Raw genomic sequence first — 22,469 nt, forward strand, 5'->3', positions numbered from 1 at the left:
AAAACAATAGAATGAATCAGACATAGCTTTCCTATGTCATATGTGAATACACGACCAGTGTGACTTCACATCAGGTACAACCACAAGAATGGGAAGTTAGACTCCATGTATGTAGGATATGTCATTCTATTGTCATGTATAACTAAAAAGAACAAGTTTTTTTTTTAAAAAAAAAAACTTTACACAAGATAAAAAGACCAATGAGCAAACAATAAAAGACACAGTACAGAGGACAAGGTCTCTTAAATTACGTACATTAAACAATGTAGTAGCTAAAGTTCTAAGCCAAAACTATTGGGAAAAAGAGATTGCTGAAACACATTATAATGGGATGCGTTGATTCACCTCTTTCAGAATCAGGCAGATATAAAAGAAAAAAATTAAGAAAGCAGTTATGTAATATTAATTAATTTTTTTAGCTATTATATATGTGTGTGTCAGATATCTATCATGTCAGGTAGAAATTATAGTTTTTCACATTTGTATGGAATACTTTCATAAACTGATTCTGTACTTGGCGATAAAACAGAAACATAAGCATTTAGAAAAGAAGAAACTTTATAAGCCAAAACATTTCATCATAAATTTAGTAAAATTAGAAACAAATAACAAAAATAAAAACCAATGAAAACAACATTGCCCTAAGGATTTTGACATCATTGATCATGATAAGAAGCAACAGAAAACAAAAAAATTCTGCTTCCAAAATTTATGGGTGATAGTAAAAGCCCTATGGATAGGAAAACATATTGCTAAGAAATATATTTAAAGAATAAATATAAACAATAAATGTATATAAATGTATTCATGTTAAGAAATATGTAAATGTGGGGAAAATAAACCAAATGAAATAGGAAAAGTTAGATAATCAAAGCTGGAATTTAAAACAAACTAAAAGCTGATTCTTTAAAAAGATTCATAGAGAGCCCCAATGAACAAAAAGAAGGAGAGATACAGAAAATATTTTAACAACTAAATGGGACTATGCTAAGCAGTGCATTTGAAAAATCTAGAATAATTTATCATTTCTCAGAAAATATGATTTCACCCAAATGATTTTAGAACATGGAGAAAACTTGTTCAAAACCAAGTATCTCAGAAGAGAATAGGAAGGTGATTAAAACAGGTGCCATTTAAAAGTGCCAGATAGGTTCCTAGGTGAAATTTTTGTAACCTTCAAAGTACAACTAAGTTCAACATCAAGAAGCTACTTGACACCCCGAAAGATGGAATGCATCAAAATTCATATTAAATTGCTGTAGTCTGGGCAGGGCTGTAGCTCAGTGGTAGAGCACTTTCCTAGCATGTTTGATCTCTTAGCACCACTTAAAAATAAATAAATAAAATAAAGGCATGTGTCCATCTACAACTAAAAAAAATAAAAATAAAAAATTGCTACAGCCTAGTAACAAAATTGACTTTAGTACAAAAGAGAAGCTATGTAAACCAAAATTGCTTCTCATTATGTGTGCAAAAGTTCTAAATAGCTATATTTATATTTCCAGCAATATATAAAATGTATAACATGCTAAACAGAATTAATAACCAAGTGGTTACTAAGCCTTGCTGTCAATGCAGGCTTTTTTCAATATAAGAAATGTGTTAACACAATTATATTAATTAATCAAAGTAGAAAAACATGATCTTATCAATAGATGATAAAAAAAATTTTAGATAAAATTTAACATTCTTTATTAAACTAAGTCAAGAAGAAAAAACAAATATGATAATCATGTGTAAGATGATTATTTTAAAAAGTTAAATAGCATTCAAAATGGTGGGATACTAGGACTTTTCAAATAAAATCAAGATCATATGGAAGTTTCAACAATAGTGTCACAATTACTATTCAACATTACTCCAGATGTTTTAGTAAATGCCATAAGAGAAGAAGTTCCAACAATTGATGTATATTTTGGGAAAAGTTAAAATTAGCACTTTTGTTAAATGTATGACTATATACATAGAAAATCCATGTGTCTCTAGAAATAAAACAATTGAATTTGATATGAATTTTGTACTTGAATGAATACTAGATAAATGTATTGATGACATAGGTAATATAGTTAATTTTGTTCTCATGGTTTCAGTCCATGGTCAGCTGACTGTTTCTCTGGGCCCAAGGGAAGGCAGATCATCATGGTAGAAGGTTGTGTCCTAGGAAATCTGATTAGCTAATGGCAGCCAGAAACAGAAACAGGCTGGGGAAGGAGCCAGGGACAGCTATAGTCCAAGGCTACACACCTGCAGTGACCCGCCTCTTCTAGCCACATCTACCTGCCTACAATACCACCCATCCGTTCTTTCAACTCTGATTAGGGGTCTGACCTCATCAGTGGATTAAGCCAGCAAATGGATTAGCCTAAATGCCCACCTCTGAACTTTCCTATATTGGGGACCACACTTCCAACACGTGCTTTTCGGGGGACAGTCAAGATCTAAACCATAACATATGCAATTACAGTAGTTACTAAGCAATTACCGACTTAATGTGGAAGTCAGAAAAAAAAAAATGACCTATATCACAAAGGCAGCAAACACTATAAAATTCTTTGAAATAAATTTTATAAGCATAATAGGGGACCCAAAATGAAGAGATCTGTAAACTATTATTGAAAGACATAAAACAATATCTGAATGAATGGAAAGATAGGCAATGTTTTTGGATTGAAAGGCTAAAAGCATAAGAATGTCCATTCTCATTAAACAAATGTGTAGAAGTCAAAACTATCAAATAAAATCCCAATGGGTTAGGGTTATTTTTAATTTTAGTAAGTGATCTTATAATTCATGTGAAAGAATAAATGTCTAAAAATAGCGAAAAACATGTTGAAAAGGCAAATAGAATAAAATGGGCTTATTGTATAATTTCTAAAATACTACGAAGCTTCTATTATCACATGTATATTTTATTGGTACAAATAATAAATAGATTCATGGAATAAACTAAAATTTCCTAGTATGTACAGAAATGTAACATAAAACAAAAAAAATTTTTTTATTCAGTATGATTTGATAAATGGTGCTGGCACAACTGGTTATCCATCTGGAAGAATATAAAATTGGACCCATATCTCTCAGCATATTCAAAAATAAATTAAGATGGATTAAAGACAAATGTAAAAAAAATAAAGCAATAAAAATTTTAGAAGTTAATTTGGGAGATTGACTAATACAGGAATGACATGATCTATGAATAGCAGAAAACTCCCCAAACAGTGGCTTAAACACCTAAGAGAATTATTATTATTATTATTATTTTTTTGCAAATAAATCCAAAGATAGACTGTCCAGGGATCAAAGATGCCATCAAGGACCCAAATTCCTTCTATCTTCTTTTGCTTTGCCACCCTTAGCATGTGGCTTTTGTCCTGTGAATCCCCAGGTGGTCGCTGTACTTTCATATTCCTGTTGAAATAACAATGAGCGCAGAGGTGAGGAGGCTCTTCTCTGCATTGGACTGCTTCTTTCACTCCCCTGAGACTTCCTCCTACAACTCTTTTTTCAGGACTGTTATGCACGGCCATTCTTAGCTGCTGGAAAGGAAATGTGTACTATTTTTGCTTGCCAGTTTATATAACAGGAGATGGCAAGGGGAAAGGGGATGTGGATCTCCACAATATGGACCAGGGACTATAAGTACACCCCAAGAGCAGGGGAGACTATTTTAATGGAAACAGAAATAGGCTTCTGTAATTATTTTTGCAGACTTTTCATATGTAAATGAAAATACCCAGAAACAAAATCATTACACGGGGAAATATATTTCTAATCCATAGAACATATGTAAAGTTTATATCTGCAATAAGATGAGTAACTTGTACATAGTGAAAATAAATAATCCCGTGGGAAAATGGTAGGAACAGACAATTCACAAAAGTGAAATTCAAATGGTCAATAAACTTGAAACAGTGAATTAGTTTACCTCTTAGTCAGGAAAAGGCAATAGCTAATCCCTAATTTAACATCCCTACACACAGCCCCTAACCTTCATTGACCATTCATGTAACCAAGGTAATCATCAAGGATTTGCTTAGGAGTTGTCTCCCAGCATGGTAAACAGAAAATTCAATGAAGAGTCTCCTGTGTTAGGTCTCCTTGTTTGGAATTAGGATTGTGTGTTTCCAAAGAGACAGTCTCCTCTGTGGAAGCCATGCTCCCGAGTGCTGTTGACTCAGTCCCTTAGGGACATAGACCCTGGTAGACCTGCAAGTTCCAGCCTGACATCCTTCATGTTGTTTTCATGGGAAACGTATACTGATCCTTACCAACATCTAGACACAACATAAGTGAGGACTTTCTGTGCAATTGTGAAATTTAGATTTAGGAAAAAACTAAACTATAAAAAGAAAGAATTCATGAACAGCTTTACTCAGACCTTTACTTAAAACCTCTTACAAACACGTGAAATACATTTTTAAAAATTATCAGTTGAATTACCACCATCAACAACAAAACTTGAAAGAAAACTAAAAACAGCAGTCAGGCATGGTGGTGCATGTCTGTAATCCCAGCTACATGTGAAGCTGAGGCAGGAGGATTGCAAAATTGAAGCCAGCCTGAGCAATTCAGTGAGATGCAGTCTCAAAATAAATTTTCAAAAGGGCTGGAGATGCTGCTCAGGGTAGAGCCCTTGCTTAGCATGGGTGAGGCCCTGGGTTCAATCCCCACCACCGTAAAAAGAAGAAAACAAAAACGAAAAACAGTAAAATATTGACAGAAATTGTATTTGGGGAGGGGTTCCTTCTGTGAAGGAAAGACTTCCAGTTTTAAATCAAAGGTTGAAATCAGAAAATAATCCCTGCTTTGGAACCAAGCAGGTCGGTTATACACTTTGGAGCTGGGAGAAGAAAAGCACCTTTTCCAGACTAGAACTTGTTAAGGTCCCTGCTGTCTGATGGTTAGTTTTTAATTCAGGACGAACTCCAGACATGGTGTTCAAGGGAGGAGCTAGACCAGAGGATGGCATCCTGCGTCTGAGTTAGCTTAGGGATGAAATATCAACCGTGCTAAAGGAAATGTGAACTCTTGTGACACTTTTATCCAAGGCCTTTTTTCTTCCATTTCCTTGGACTTTTGATGCTATTGTTCTCAGCTCTGTCATTGTGTTGCCTTCTTCCTGCATCTGTATAGACTTAGGGGATTGGGAGATCTTTACAATCCTCTAAGTCCATTTTATAGGTGAGGAAAACTGAGACCTACACTTGCTAAAATGCTCACATAGTCAATAGCTGGTGAGTTATAAGGCCAGGAATAAGCAGAATCTCATCAAATCTTTTTTTAAATTCTACTCCTTTATCTTGCTAATTTTTATTAGAAAACCACAATAAAATGCTAAATATGTTTTGGGATATCTTCACACACTTGGTTAGGCAAAAATATCTTTATGAAAAGATATGAAAAGGCTAAATGGAAAAGAAGAGCTTGGATAGATTAAACTTCATCAAAATTAAACCGTTCTGCTTTTTAGAGATGTCTTTAAGAAAATGAATAGGCAACTAGAGTGAGAAAAATTTGTGTGTGTGTGTGTGTGTGTGTGTGTGGGTGTGTGTGTGTGTGTGACAGAGGACTTGAGTATAGGTTATATAAAGAGCTCCTAAAAATCAATAACAAATGATAACTCAATTTCAAAATGGGCAGAAAACTTCTAAGAGGAATGTTGCATTAAAAATATACAAATGTTTAATAAGCACATGAAAACAATCTTTGCCATCATTAACTGTCAAGGAAATTAAAGCCAAAATCACAATGAGATTACTATTCACCCACTAGAATGGTTGAAATTAAAAAGATTCACAGCATCAAATATTGATGAGGACATGGAACAACCAGAACTCTCACTCATTGCTGATGGGAGTGTAAAATGTAAAATGGCACAACTGCATTGGAAACTGGAAATTTCATATATAAAGTCAAAATAACGTCTCCTCTTGGACCCAGAGATTCATCTTCTAAATATTTACTCAAAGCACATGAAAACTTGTGTTGATAGCAGCTTTATTCATCATAGGCCCAAGTGAATGGATGTAATAAATTGCAGTAGTAATACATGCCTGTAATCCCAGCAGCTGGGGAGGCTGAGGCAAGAGGACCACAAGCTCAAAACCAGCCTCAGCAACTTAGTGAAACCCTGTCTAAAAATAAAAAATAAAAAGGGCTGGGGAAGCTAGATGTGGTGGCACACAATCCCAGCTTCTCAGGAGGCTGAAGCAGGAGGATTACAAGTTCAAAGCCAGCCTCCTCATGGGTGAGGTACTAAGCCACTCAGTGAGACGCTGTCTCTAAATAAAATACAAAATAGGGCTGGGGATGTGGCTGAGTGGTTGAGTGCCCTTGAGTTTAATCCCCTGTACCAAAAAGGGGAGGAGCAGTTAGGGATGTGGCTCAGTGGTTAAGTGCTCCTGGGTTCCATCCCTGGTACCAAAAAATAAAAATAAATAAATGCAGTGCATTCATACAATAGAATACAACTTAGAAATACAAAAGAATGAACTGCTGACGTGTGCAACAGCATGGAAGAATCTCAGAAACATCCTGTTAATCAAAAGGATCCACAGTACATTCTATATGACTCCCTTTTTATAACATTCCATGAACAGACAAAACTAATCTACAGTACAAGAAATCAGAACCGTGGTTGCCTGTGGGAGTAAGAATTAGCTGTGCACAGGAAAACTTGGTTGGCATGATGGAGAGGTGCCATATCTGGTTTGGGCTTGTGGTAGATGCATGCATTTCTTAAAACTCATGGAAGTGTCTGCTTTAGATCTGTGCATGTAAAATTTACCTAAACCATAATATTAAAACAAAAACAGAGCTAGACACATTCAAACAACTGTAGTTGAATGTGGCAAGTTTGGGATTTGTCTTTTTACTCTCATACAGCTTCAGCCAGGGTGAGATTTCCTTTGGCGCCATGGGCAGGCACATGGCCTCTACTGAGTCATAACCACAATCTTCTCTTAGAAACCTCTGCTGCCGTTGTACTGCAGGGTTTTTCTGGATAAAGACATTTTGCCCAACAGGATAATCACAGATGTGACATATCCAGACAGTGCTGAGAGAATGAAGGGTTGGAACCAGGTCTTTCAAATATTTTCATCAGTTTCCAAATCAAAAAAGACCTGTTCCAAGCTCTTCAATATGGATTACATCAGAGGGCAGTTTTAATACTAAAATCATAAGTCATTTGTTATATATTTCAATATATGATATTGTTCCAGATAGGTCAAAAGAATTTAATTCATATTTCTTAAATGTTGAACATGCAAGTTATAATTTTAGCATGTCACTAATAGCAGTGGGCAGATGTAAAAATAGTATTAATAATTCCTTTGCTAAAATACTAATTATGGTGTCTCTGTACTGTTTTGGAAAGGAAAGGAAAGGGAATAAACTTTCTTACTCTTCTTATTTTTACTCTATTTACTTGCTTTTTTTTTTTTTTTTTGCACTGTGAAAATATATCAAACCTCCTGACATGTTGGAAATTGTGAAAGAGGAAGATTACAAGAGCCAAGAGGAAAATGCTTTTAATTTTAAACACTGAAATTTGGTTTAGTCTTGGATGCCATTATAGTGAATAATGGGAACTGATCCTAGACTTCAAAAGAAATATGACCAGATGGTCTTACCATTCAGCACTTAATGCTGCTATGAATTTCCAGTTAGACCCCAAACTTTTCATTTCCCCAGCGTTCCCCCTCACCTCCGTCATCATACAAAAACGAAAGGAATCTGAAACCTTTTTTTGTGTGTTTTCTGAAATACTGGTCCTGAGCAAACTTATTTTTTTGTGTGTGTGAAGATAGGGTTTAATAAAGAGACAAAAACCTGAAACATTAATCAGATCCACTAGGCTAATTACTCCGAACTCCAAAGTTTATTACTTTTAAATATTAACTGCTTAAAATGATTCATTTGGAGATCAAAATGATTAATCCTTCTCAGTCACTATAAATGTCAGCGGCGGGATTAAAGGATTTAGATGGTCATGTTTACTCAACCTTAAATTTCTGTACTAAAGACACAAGTTAAATAGCTCCAGTTTATCATTGTTTCATGTTAATGTTTTCCTCTTAACTCTCTCTTTTAGCTCCCCTGCCTAAGTGATTGTTAACTAATTTTGGCTGTTAAGTAGGCAAGTGCTTCTTTCAGCCTTGGCCGCCAACCCGCTTTGTAGATTACCTACCAGAAGGTGTGAGCAGATAGATGTAGCTTACAGCCCTCCTCGGGACGCAGTGGGGGTAATCCTTTCCCCCTGCCTCGGCCTTTATTGGTCTGATGTCTTGAGCCCCCAGCTTACTGCTAAACTTGTATCCGGGTCCTCACCACGTTGCCAATTTTGGATCCACATTGTGAATCACTGTGGTGCCGCTTCAGTCACAATTATTAAACACCTGCTGCTTTATGCCAAACCATACGCTTATTCATACTAGTACCTACTGCAGTTTGACTATCAGATACCAACAGATAGGTTGTAGGCATCTTATCATCTCCGGCTCTTGGTTTGTTCTAAAGGAATAATTACTAAGAGAAAGTAAGAAGCAAATTCATTTTCAGAATGCCTTTGATTAAAGAATTAATCTAAAAATGTTTCTCTAATTACAAGTGGTTGCTAAAATCACTATGTATGTGTATATATGGTTGAGTGTATAAATCCTTCATGATCCAGGCTTAAAAGATGCTCTTTCTTTAAAAGTCAGTGGAGTTAATGTAGTTTTCCCCTTTTGGGCCACCAAACCTTCCTTTCGATATCCATATGTTCCTCCTCCTCTGGGGGGCCTCACGAATCTTATCTTGAAGAAAATGCACATTCTCCAGGGCCATTCATTCTAATCCTGCTTTCTCTGCTTTCAGATATAGCTGGGGTTTTCCCTTCTCATCCTCCTCATCCAGTTCACCTTAGTGCCTGGACCCAGATTTCCATTGGCAGAGGTCCCCCTCCACAACTGCTTTCTAAAAATGATTGCTGAGGGGGCATCCTGCAATGGCTTCCATTAGACTTGTGTTTTGTGCAATGAATTGGATTATAAGTATGTTGCACGGTGGTCATTTTCAACACCCTCTGGAAATTTGAAGTTATCTGTGTAGGGACAGAAAGGTGGGCTACCTTTCCTCACCCAGCCTGTGGCACATAGGACTCTCATCTAGAGAAAGTCAACATGAGCAAAGCATAACAATGTACTAATGAAGGTTTTGTGTGAAACAGGAGCCTTCAGGAATGAGAGACCTAGGGAAAGCTGTCTGTTCTTATTAGGCTTGATGAAAAATGGACAGTCATATAGAAATGTGATTGGACAGAAAGGGTGTGATGTTCCAGTAACAGACTGGAGGGGAAATGCAGCAAGGCCAGTCCACCTTCAGAACCAGGGTTTTTCTAGGGAGAGGGTAAAAGGGAGCAGGGATAGTATGATCATTTTTGGTTTAATGACTTGCTTTGCGAGAGAGGTTCCATTGTCTGTGGTGCGGGGGATCGAACCCAGTGCTTCATGCATGCTAGGCAAGCGCTGTACCACTAAGCCACAACCCTGTCCCAGTAAATTTTTTTTTTTTTTTTTTGGTGGTGCTGGGAGTTGAACACAGGACCTTGTGCATACAAGGCAAGCAAGGTACTAACTGAGCTATATCCCTGGTCTGAGGTGCAATTTTCTGTGATCCACCTTAAGGAGGAGGACCTCTGGTTTGGGTGATGTGCATCGGTGAGGTGAGAGACAGGAGGTCAGGATAAGGCCAGAGAGAGACTTTGTTCTGAGGCTCCTTCTGAAGTCTCCAGCCTCCTTCAGTTCAGAGGATTCAGCATGCCAAAATGGTATCAGTGTATGATTTTGGAGATTAGTAACATTAATAGATAACTTTAGCAAGAAGTTGAAGGTATTTGAATTTTATTTGCAGAGTAAAAGGGGATAGGGCAAGTTCAGGTAGTTAGTGGGAAAGTATAAGAAGAGGAGTGTCTTGAAAAAATATGCACTTGGAAATAAAGTTACAGGTATTTCTCTTACTGTGTAATTGTCTTACTGTTTTGAAACTCAGCCAAATAGAAAACTCTCCTAAGATGGTAGAGTTTATTTTTATGTGGTGCTGAGGATCAAACCCAGTGTGTCACAAGTACCAAATAAGAAGCATTTACCTGATCTGTTATTTTGTGATATGCTCGTACCTATGGAGGAGTGTCACTCCATGCCTGAAAATAAATAATTTCATTCAAGCTTATAGTGACCAAGAAAAATAATTAAAGACAATGATAGATTATCTTATTTCTGTGTATTACAATTATATTGATTCATCTGTCCATTTCTTACTCCTGGATTTTGTAAAAGAAACAGATGATTAATCTTCTTTTTTTAAGTTTTTTTTTTTTAGTTGTAATTGGACACAATACCTTTGTTTGTTTATTTTTTATGTGGTGCTGAGGATCAAACCCAGTGTGTCACATGTGCAAGGCAAGAGCTATACCGCTGAGCCCCTGGTTAATCTTCTTTAAAATAATTCATAGATGATAAGGGGAAAGGGAAGGATTGAAATGGAGGGGAAAATGCTCCTATATAATCATACACAACTTCTTTTCTTTATAATGAATATATATATAATTGTCAATAGACGTTTATTTTACTTATTTATATGCAGTGCTGAGAATCAAACCCAGGGCCTCACCCATGCTAGGCAAACACTCTGCCACATCTCTATTCATGTTCAGACCACAAGCACTGAGCCACAACTCCAGACCAGAAGGGAAGATTTTTAAAAACCTAACCTTCCCCTTTCCCAAGAGAAGGTAATATATTAAATGTCTAATTACTGAATAGGTACTATTAAACAGCAAATCAAAAAAATCATGTAAAATGGGTTGTTTTGATTTTTCTTTGTTTTTTAAATTACTAAAATAATTATCAGGAAAGTAAAAATGCAAAACTATAAGACAGAAAATAGCTAATTTCCTTCACTTACAACCCCTTTTAAATGAACTATCATTAATAGTAATATATTCCTTCTCTTCTCTGTTCATGTTCAAACCACAAGCAATTACATATCTGCTAATTCTCCTCCTTTGTTTCCAGAAGTGAGATCATACCATTCAACTTAATTCTGCAACTTACATTTTATTTTAACTTAAAACATACATAATGGTCTTCCTTCCAGATCTGAAGATTGAGATTCAAACTCATTATTTATGCTAGCTCCAGAATGTTCCATAGCATGGATATGTAATTTATTCAGCCATTCCCTTTCTGGTAAACATTTGGGTTATTTACATTTTTGCAACAATGATGCAGTAAACATTTTTTGTACATGTGTATTTAGATCAAGTGATTTTGTTTGTATAGGGTAGAGTCCCAAAGGCAAACCATCTTAGCTAAAGAGTATTTACATTGTTAATAGAAAAGTACTTTATAAGGAATAAAAGCAGCATAAGAGCAAATCTAGAAAAAAAAAGATAAATAATGAATTCTCACGTAGGCCCATAAATCAATTGCTTTTATTTATTTAATTGTTATATTTAATTGTTAATACTTGGGATTGAACTGAGGGACTTTTTATCACTTTTTATCATCCCCAGCCTTTTTATTTTTTATTTTGATCCCTATTTTATTTTCACTGAGTTGTTTAGGGGCTCCCTAAATTGCTAAGGCTGGGCTTGAACTTGTGATCCTCCTGCTCAGCTTCTGGAGTTTCTGGGATTACAAGTGCCTAGCTCTAACAATAACAATTATTCCTCCCCCCGCCCACATTCAGTACCAACAATCGATTTTCTAAACACAGGTTGCAAGTTTCAGGCCCTACTTGCAGTGTGATAAAAGAAAACCAATACCTAATAAGAAGTGTGGATAAGAACATACAGAAATTAGAGCCTTGTGCACTGTTAGTGGGAATAAAGCAGTACATCTGCTGTGGAAAGCAGTCTTCCAGGCCTTCATAAGATTAAGTAGGGAACTGCCCTAGACCTAGCAATTCCTCTCCTGGGTGTATACCCAAGAGACATGAAAACGTGTACACACAAAAATTTCTACATAAATATTCCTAGAAGCAGTTCATAATAGTCAGAAAGTGGCAAAAAACTGAAATGTCCATTAGTTGATGAATGAATAAATAAAATATGGTATATCCATACAAAAGAATATTATATAACCATGCAAAACAGTGAAGAACTGATGTTATAACATGTTTGAACTTTACAAACATTATGCTAATTGAAAGCAATTGATTAAAAAAGACCACGCATTGTAAGGTCTCTTTTATCTGAAATGTTCAAAATAGGCGGAGGGAGATAGGGGAAGCAAGCTGGAAATTTTAGAAGATTTCTTTTTGGGTAAATAGAAGTATTCTAACATTATAGTTGCGAAAAAGCCATTGAATTGTACACCATATGGTATATAAGTTGTATCTCAATAAAGTATTTATTTTTTAAAAAGTAAGAGATGGTGCCAACTTTAGGGAAATTTGGACATTAGAAGGGAGAGGATACACTGCCCCCAGGGTACTGGCATCACCCTGTGCCACTCTAAGACTAGACTCTTACGTACAATTTTTATCTTTCCAATTCAAATAAGAGATAATAGATGTCTTACCCATTGGCGAAGAATACTCTGATTTGCAGCTTTGAGAATTCTTCTCTGCTCTGACTAGGTTGTAGGTGCTGTATGAGAAAAAGGCCAAATAGGATCCCTGATCCCCTTCATTTATTAAAGGGGTATCATGTACCAACCTTATTTGAAGTGTTTTCCCTTACACCATCCTTTTTCCTTTGTCATGTATGCTAACTCATTTTTTAAAATGTAAAGATTTTTTTTTAAATGATACCAACTGCCTAGGTTGTTCATTAAGTTTTTCTTTTATAGATTTTCAAATTAATGAGTGTCATAAAACAAAAATGCCTAATCTGGTGCAAGCTAACCTTGCATTTTAATCACAAGTGAATTCCACCCTCAGGTAGACTTGTTCTTGCTACAATTTGTTGTTTTGGTGCTGTTTCAAGTTGTAATTGGAAACTTTGCCATTGACCCTGCTGATCAAGGTTACAAAAAAAATTCAAAGTGCAGGAGAGAAATACTTGTTTGCCATTCTTAGCCAAAGAGAATTAATATAATGACTAGAAGGCAGAAAGAGAAGTTAAGAGAAGTGGTGCTAAAAGTAGCGCAAAGAACATCAGACTTTTTACAATCTGAAAAAATCATGGAAAATAAGAATAGAATATTTGCTACTTGAACTGAATCTGACTCTAACCAAGGCTATCAGATGGTTAGCCTGGTCCCAGAGGTACCTAAGCAGCCTCATCATGCCTTTCTTTTTCTACTTTTCTACATCTCCTTCAAGCTGTACCCAAACATTCTTAGCCCAGCTCAGCCTTCCTACCTCCTTTATCCCACCAATTATCTCTTCACCTAGTCAGGAACCTTTCTTGTCTCAACTCTGAATTTGTCAAAACTGCATAGCCTGTCATAAGTATAGCTTATCTTGCTAAGTGTTGCTAGATTGCAGGAAATTATCTGGTAGATAATTTATTCTGGCCTAATGGTTAGATATCTTCAGAGAAGGGTGTTTGCATTAAAACAAGGGATCCTAAAATTTAAAAAGCCTTACCCAAACAGGAGAGTTGACAATAATAGAATCTGAAGCATTGTGACATTTCTCAGGAAAAGGCATTTTTGAATGAAGTCAATTACTTATGTCAAAGTCAACTTTGGTGGTGATGTGGCTATTTGCAAGTGATTTGAAAATTATTCTTTCCCCACCATAAAAATTACACATTTCTCCATGATCATTAATTACATTTGTCAAGGTATTTATTTTTTAAGGAATTTTCCCCTCATTTATACAAACTATCTTGTAAGCCAAGTCCTGAAATCCCTGAAAGGTAAAAAGCCATGGGGAAGTGATTTGAACAGAGGTAGTAAGTGGCTTTAACACAGGTCCATCAGAGGCCAAGTTTAGTGTGTTCTTTCCTCTGGACACAAAAATAAACTTTTAAATTCAGTGAAGAAATCTAACAGGGATTCCTGCTGTTTGGGTAGCTTTCTAGTTTGCATTTCAGAAACAGCCCTAAAGAGTTTTGAGTTATTGTGAGCTGATGACTGCACAGGTTCAAATTGTTCTTGAGTTTAGATCACATACAATTCAGAGGGATGATGCCTTGGATATTTAGCTGCAAAATGAACTGTGTTTACATACCTGGAGAACAAATAAAGATTGCAGTTTTCTGCTTTCTTTCACCTCATGGATTTTTGCATCAAGATGGCAATAGCCTGAAAAGTCAGAAACTTGGAAAATGTTTCAAAATATTAAGTTCAAAGATAAGAAAGAGAATGCTTATCGTTTTATAACATCTGTCTTTTTGTTCTGGAATGTGGGCACCTCCCAATATAGGAGGGAAGTGCAGAGGATCATTCTTATTTATTTTTTTCACTCCCTAAAAATTATTTTGTATTCTTATTTTGAAAAACCTGCATGTTTGATGGTAATATTAAAATGTTGTAGAGTTCTCTGTACCCCCCACCCCCTGGCATTTTAAATGTGACCTGGAAATAACAGTGAGTAAACTGTTTTAAAGCAATTCCATTAACAGTCCATGATGACAATGATTTTGTTTGGATTGACTCTCATAAGTAGAATTCACTAAAAATACTGACAATCCTGTGTCTTACCTCAGTGAGTTGACCCACATTCTCACTGTGAAGTGGGCAGGCACTTTTTTCTTTCTTATTTTTTTTTGTGGATTTTTTTTTTTTTGGTTCAGATGCTTATTCACATCTCCCTGATAAGCACAGTTTGATTTGCAGCTAATTGTAGCAACTGATTTTCATTATTTATGAGTGTCATTGTCAGAATCCATTTGGAAGTCTGACCAAGACAAAGCTGATTCCAACTTCTGATTATGACCATTGCAATAAAGCAATTAACCACACTAGTTAAAATATGCTGAGGCCTGGAGGCTGCTAATATCTTTACAGCCCAATATTTGCTATATTGTACTTTATGTTTGATTTATTTCCTAGCAGATTCTACATATCATTTTATCATAAGTAATTTGTAATACACTGTTTTAAAAAGTATAGCATAGGTTTCTCATACCAGCAAATTAACTGAAGTGTTCCTAGAAGTAGGAAAATTAAAACTGTTGGTCATTCAGTAGCTGAATTTAAATCACTCTTCTTATACTACTATTCTTTGTAAATATTTTGTTTCTTATTGGTACCTAAGTCTCAGAGTCTACCATATCAGCAAGATATAATAAATGAAAGAGACCTATATATACATCTTACAAGCAAACATTTTTCACACTCTTCTCATCCATAGTATCATCAAACATATGTGAGAATTCAAGAATAAATACAGGATTGGGAAAGTCATTAATAACAGAAGTCATTTTAAGGTGTCACCTAATTTAAACACTTTTGCTTTAAGTTATTGCAGTGTCATGAGTTTTATTATGCTCAATTTATTAGTAAAGGCCCACAGAGTTCACAGCCATTTATTTTTCAGGGAACTTGATTTTATCATTAATTTTTAAATACATAATACTTTCACTTTAAGAGTTTACTTTATTTGCAAAAATTGTTTTACTCAGATCAATACAGATTTTTCCAGGTGTTTATTAAAGCAAAAAATCCCTAGAATGTCAAAATGTCCAAAGCATGCTGCAAATTTTCAAGACATTACACCCCAAATTTTAGTGCATGCATGTGTACACACACACACACACACACACACACACACACACACACACACACACACACCATCCGTGTTCATATTGATTGCTAAATTAAGGTGGGAAGATGTAATAAGATTGAGCAAACTCATGTTTTTACTTAAGGAACAAATTTATTCTTAAGGGAAACTTCTTCTTTTTCAGAGGAGTAACATCTGGGTGGGAAAATCCTGTAGTCCAGGATTGGAGCCAGGACACAGGAAATAATTCTGACAATTTCTATTACTTCATAAGTCTGCTAAACAAAATTCTGCCATTGTAAGGAATCCTTTCTCTGGGTTGAGTTTTCATGGTTTGTGGTACCTGCTCATCTCCATGGAGGTGCTTGTGGGAGAAGGGATGTCTGAGCTGGAGCTTGTAGACAGGCTGCAGTGCAGCCCCACTCTGCCCCATTATTGCACCCCCTTGACCATATACCATGCAAAGCTAATGGGAACGCTGGTGCTGGTAGCAGATAAACCTGAATGTGTGAGTGTTTATTTCAGGGAGATTTTCTTTAAAAAAAAAAAAAACTAAACTAAGACTAATCATATACTCACTAGTTGTTATCTTTTTTTCCCCCTAATTAGGACAGAATTTTACCCTAAGGCAGTTAGGAGTTTGTGAACCAGCAACTCGAAGAGGACTGGCATTTTGTGCGGAAATGGGGCTCCCTCACAGAGGTTACTCTATCAGTGCAGGGTCAGATGCTGATACTGAAAATGAAGCAGTGATGTCCCCAGAGCATGCCATGAGACTTTGGGGCAGGGGGGTCAAATCAGGCCGCAGCTCCTGCCTGTCAAGCCGGTCCAACTCAGCCCTCACCCTGACAGATACAGAGCACGAAAACAAGTCCGACAGTGAGAATGGTAAGTTTCATTTTTGCTTTATAATGTTGGCATTCAGTGCTTCTGCCTATTTTGGTTGACTATGGGTCATGTTCTCCTTCCTTTCTTCCTTCCTCCCATTCTTCTTTGTCTTCCCTTCTTCCTTTCTTTTTGTTTAATGCAGTAGAATACAAGAAATGTCCTTGAATAATGCATTCTTTTTTCCTGGAAAAAAATCAATATTGAACATTAGATTGTTAAATTATGCAAGTAGTCTATGATATGTTAGCTATAGTTTTGAAAAACATTTCAATTGTGTACAGGAAAAAAAAAATTAACTTTGACTTATCTTGGACCATGTCACCTGTTATCCTCCGTAGAGTAGCAAAGCAAGTGTTGATAAGGTTTATCCCAGAGCCAGCTTGCAATCAAAGATATCTTTGTAGATTCCTCTTGAAGATATCTTAAAGAAGTTGCAGAGTCTTAGAATGGATGAGTGAGCACACAGAATAGTTTATTAACAGGGCTCAAGTGATTGAAGAACAAATTTGATCATGCTTTAAACTTCCTAGTTGATGAGAGCAATTGAATTCTTGGTAAAGAGGAGGAGTGTGGCCTTTGATGTGCTTCGGGAACTGGATGACTATGCAATTAAATTCACACACAAAAATTGGATTTAAGGGTATCTAAATAGTAGCTTTCTACATGTAAGAAAGAAAAATGTCTTTATAAATTACTGGGACTTCTGTCCTAATGCTGGTACAGGATTACCAAAAAACAAACAAACAAAAAATCACTTAATTTATGTGTAATAATGCAGTAATAAATTTTTTTTAAAAAAAGCTTAATTTTTGTCAGTGCTACTTCTAGGAAGGATTGGAACATCAGTGCCAATGCACCAGAAAACAGCAACAAAAAAAAAAAAAAAATTTCTCCTTCAGATTTAATGCTACTTCAGTCTGTTTATTAATGCTATGCATATCCAATGTATCAAAAAAAGACAAAATTAAGGTAAAAGAATCCCTTGACATTGGAAAGAAAGGTGGTTATCTTATTAATAATATTTCATTTGTAATATTTATTGAACAACTTTGTCAGCTTGGCTTTGTAATAAGAGTGCAGATCTCTGGTTAGTTTTCGGTTTCAGCTAAATGACAGTGTGAAGTGGTACCTAGTGGGAGCACTGCTTATTAGGCATTTCCTTCCTATTCACAGGGAAAAAGTCTAATTTAAGAAGTCAAAACTATTTCTTACCTTATATAGAAGATTTTAGTGCATAAAACTAAAGTCAAGATCAATTAATGACATACACTTAATATTTTCATTTTGGAAGTGCAAGTTCTTGGTAAAAGCTAGCTTTATTTCAATCTCAAGCAAGAAACAAGGATACCTCTTTTGGACAAAATGAGTCTCAGAATCAGGCCGCCAACATTTTCCTCAACTAATCCATTCACCTCAGTAAATCCTGTGTTTATATCAATTTTCATAGTGGATTCAAGAGTCGCTAACCTTAACTACTTACAATTTGGTGTAAATATTGCTTCCCATCCATCTGCACTTCATATAACACTCCTTGAGCAATTGCAGGTACATTGTTATATTCAAATTCTGCATTTGATTTTCCTAAAATTCACAATAGAATTTATGATATTATAGAAAGGAAGAGAATGACCAAGTTTCAAACATGTATCATTTCTTTCTTTTCAGAAAATATAAATCTGCAAACTTTGTAATGTTTAGTTAAAAAAAAATGATTGAGAGGATTGCAGAAAAACTTGTGAATTTCTAACTCCGCTGCCCCTCTGCATCTGAATGAATTATTATTAACTAGAGGAGGACCTTGTTTCCCTGGGAATCTCATAGACCCAGTTCTTAGAGTGATGGGAAAGCTAGAGAAGTTGTACTCTTTCATTTCCTCAAGTGTTGGTTATGAAGCAGAATGAAGAGAGGCAGGGAGAAAGTGACAAGGGCCTTGCCTTGAAATTTGAACATTTGGCAGCATTTATTGAGAGTAAACAGGTCAGCCAAGTTAAGAGTATAAAGTGTCAAAAGCAGTGTTTCTTGAGCTGGACAGCAATGACTTAAACTTGTGTTTACTCTTTGCTCAAGGTTTGGTTGTGATTATTTTTTAAACAACATTTTGATGGTCCAAGAATTCCCAACGAGGTTGGTTCAAGGAAGGAAACAAGAAGAAAGAAAAGAGATATGTTATCTTAATGAATACGGAGGATTTCATATATTTATTATGTATTTCCATAGGAACATTTCAGATTGTTTGTTCTGAAATTTCAGTGATAACTCAGAAAGACCAAGAATTCATTAAGCTAATTAATTACTTTAAGATCTGGGGAAACATAGCAGACCTTAGAATTTTGAATTGTGGAGTTAAACAGGAGCATTGTGGATTTTTCCCTGATATAAAAATGTATGTGTTTTTTTTTTCCCTTAAGCTGTGTTATAGTAAGAACTAAAATTTGCAATCATACACAGGTTCTTCTAACATCTTCAAAACCAACATACTCAAAACTAATACATATTTCTATTTCTATCAGTATTTTTAGTTAAATATTTCTAATATAAAATTACTAAAATAATTCAATTTTTTTCTCTTCGGGTATTTTGAATGGCTCTCACTTTGAAAGTCTATTGATCTTCCCATTATATTTTACTTTGACCCTTCAATTATTTTGCTTGTCTGATTTTATTCATTTTTTGAACTAGCTTGAGATGTGTCAGTGGAAAACCTATTATATCACTAAAAGTCAGAACAAGAAAGACCCGGGTAAAATATCTCACCAAATGAAACTAATTTAAGAACCAGACACTGATTTGTTCTCATCCGGTTTAACATGGGACCTTTCATTGACTGTTTTCATCATTTGCAATAACTGTGAATGAGGTCGTTTTCCCCAGGAAAAGATGCTTTTCAACATTTGTAAAAGTATGCAAGTGAAGTGTCTGATACTGTAGTTATAACTTCAAAGGAGTGTTTAGTCACTAAAACAGATTAGATTTCATTTATTTATTGATAAAGAGGCCAACAGTTCAAGTTAAGAAGGTGCTAGAACGACTGTGAGGCTAATGAAATTTTGATGGCTGGAGCATCCCAGGAGAATAAAAGAACATTCAGACCTTGTCACACATCTCTATGTGAGCAGAGATTCAAAACAAGTGATAAAATTCATTCTTTTGCAAACCTAACTTTTCACCGACCATGGGAATTTGAAGTCAAAAAAGAATTTGGAAAGAAAGATTCTGTAGTATATTGAGTTACGTATGGAATTCCAAATGTTGATCTTTTTTTCCAAATTAAGCATATGGGAGAAGTCCTTTCTGGACACTTATTGATCATTGGGGTTGTCATCGTTCTCGTGAGTCACCTGCCAAGCACCAGATAAATGCTGAAGGAACAGTGATTTGTGCCCACCTATTAACAGCAGTTCTAGTAAGCTGTTGAAAGGTTAAAAAAAAAAAATAAATGCAATGGGATTCTCTAATCAAAGGTAAAATTACCAGTATGCTTTGGATTATTTTAGGCATCTTTCCTGTCTCTGATGTGTTATTAAAAGACCCCCGACTGAATTCCCACTATCTAGCTTTGCAAGTAATCTGATCTTAATTCTAAATATCTGTTTAAATATCAGGAACAAAGGACTTTTTGCTTTTTTCAAAACATCCATCTTTAAGCTATAAAAAAGGTTTGCATATGCATCGTTTCCCAGGGACAGTCAAGCAAGTGTTGTTTTTTGTCATCCAGTGTGTGGTATCCTGAAAGGTGCCTGGATTCAGAATCACAGAGATCAGGGCTCCCATCCTTTCATTCACCCCCTAAAACAGTTTAATCCTCAGTTACCCAGGGTGTGAGTTCCCAACTTGTGCATCTCTGCCTGCTAATGCATTGGTTGTTCTGCTAATTCTGTTGTGTTGCTACTTCCAGAGATGTGGTGTTCCCCAATTGGAAGTCCCTCATCTTGCTCTTCCTTTCTCTACCACTTAGTGCCTCTTGGGACAAACTGACCTTTGACATCATTCAGGCCAGGAGGAGCTGGCACTGCTCTTCTACTGTATCATGATTCAGAGCCTGAGAACCTTCATGAAGGGTATAGGTTGAAAACATACTGCCTGTAGGCAGGCCAACTGATTTTGTATGAGTACCATCCCCTCCCAGCTGTGTGGCCTTGGGAAAGTCACCTAACAGTCCTGTGCTATAGTTTCCATGTAGGTAAAATAGAGATGACAGTGACTAGTATACAGTCCTAAAAGGATAAGGCTGTTGTGAATATTAAGTGAGTTCAGGTATATATTGTGCTTTAGAACAGTGCCTGGCAGCTACTGAGTTGTGAGTGTGTGCTCTTATTATTTGTGAAGGTAGAAAATTACATCCTTAACTAGTTATGAAGATTAAATTAAATAGATAATATTAAGTACCTACATAGTTTTGGCCCACATTCAGTGGCCTCTCCTTCCCTCCCCACCTCTTTGTTATCCTCCCTTTGTCTACATTAGTCAAGTGTTTGTAGGTTTGGTAAGATGAGAGAGAACCAACACTCTCTCCCAGAAAAAGGCACTGATAATTTGCATAGTCTGGAATTTCTATCACCATTGATTGACTCTCTTATTTTCCTCCAAAACCCCACATCCTTTTTAATTTACTGTAATTAAATGAATGTGCATTGAATGCTGCTGATAATTAGTTTGATGGCTATAGACTTCAAAGACTTTAGCATGCTCCTTCCCCTCCTGGCCGAAGGAAATTTCAAAAGTAGTGTTTCCCTCAAAGGCATGTTACTTAGACAGCCAGTCAATTAAAAGGCAGTTTAACTGATGCTCATCAGTTCACACAATAAAATAAATCATTCCCCTAAGACTTCATTTCTCACCTGGGGTCTTAGCAATGTACCTGTTGTAGGACCCCAGGAAGGCCACACTAATTGTGCATGATACTGAAGTATTAAGGGCTAATTTGACTAACAAAAAGCCTATAACATTAGAATGCAGTTTTTTTTTTCATACAAGATACTTGCTTTGCACTGCTAAACACTTTTCAAGGAAGCAATTTGTCTTTTGAAATAGGTACTTTTAAAAATCTGCTTTCTGTATAGAGAGATAAAGTTTAAAAGTTGAGTTATTGTACTTTACAAGGAAAAAGGTAAGGTATGCCCCTTAAACCAATTTGATAAACCATTGTACTGATACTGTTTACATCAGTCTCTCAACAGAGAGCTGGAGCTATTTTGCAATCCAAATTACTATGTCAGGCAGTGTATGTTCTCTGAAAGCGTGGGCAGTGCAATTTCTTCTCTTTCTGAGTCACTGTATGAGGTGAGAGAGAGGAAATGCAAGGACCTATAGTTATTCTATTACCAATTAAATTCTAGAAGAGTTTGGGAGAACCTGCTAGTGGCTTGGAGTACCCCATTATGTCACCTACTTTTGATGCTTGTAGCTACCATGAAGATGGCATTTCCCTAGCTCTTTTCATGAAGGGAATAATATTTGGATTTTCTGAAGATAATTTGAAGGCGTGTGTGTGTGTGTGTGTGTGTGTGTGTGTGTGTGTGTGTGTATTTTAGCTTCTCTAGCCTAATTTTGTTCCTTCAGCTTTATCCACAAATTTTTCTTTCAGCCTTCTTGGGAAATTGTGAGAACTGAGATGAAATTCCCTTGCTGTAGAAATAAATGTTGTTTTAGTGTTATTCTAATTTTATGAGATTCTATTACACACAGTAACTTATAACTTGAATGTTGAGTTCAATTATGAGCCCTCTTCTGGCATGCAGTGGTCAATTCTGGCATGGTCTGCCACTGTAAATTATATTTTATGTTTTAGGTGCTCTAGTATGTCAATATGAGTGAAAGTAATACGTGGGTATGCTTACTAAATCAAGCTCAGAATTGAAGTGCTGCTTTGCAAAATACAATCATTTCTAATGTATAAAATAGTTACCTTGCCTCGATAC

The 22,469-nt window shown here is 35.9% G+C and overlaps 1 protein-coding gene across 14 annotated transcripts in view; it reads left to right on the plus strand.

The window, feature by feature from the left end:
* The window catches only part of Tenm3 (teneurin transmembrane protein 3), a 2,430,710-nt gene that overhangs the window by 1,999,809 nt on the left and 408,432 nt on the right, over positions 1-22,469 (plus strand). For 11 of the 14 annotated variants that reach the window (XM_078031007.1, XM_078031002.1, XM_078031009.1 and 8 more), the window contains one exon: positions 16,273-16,551. The exons of the other annotated variants lie outside the window; for them this stretch is intronic. In XM_078031007.1, coding sequence (XP_077887133.1) covers positions 16,273-16,551 — 279 coding nt within the window. The remainder of the gene's footprint in view (positions 1-16,272; positions 16,552-22,469) is intronic. 14 annotated transcript variants of the gene reach the window in all.

Source organism: Ictidomys tridecemlineatus, chromosome 14, assembly GCF_052094955.1.
Source record: "Ictidomys tridecemlineatus isolate mIctTri1 chromosome 14, mIctTri1.hap1, whole genome shotgun sequence".
Taxonomy (NCBI): Eukaryota; Metazoa; Chordata; class Mammalia; order Rodentia; family Sciuridae; genus Ictidomys; species Ictidomys tridecemlineatus.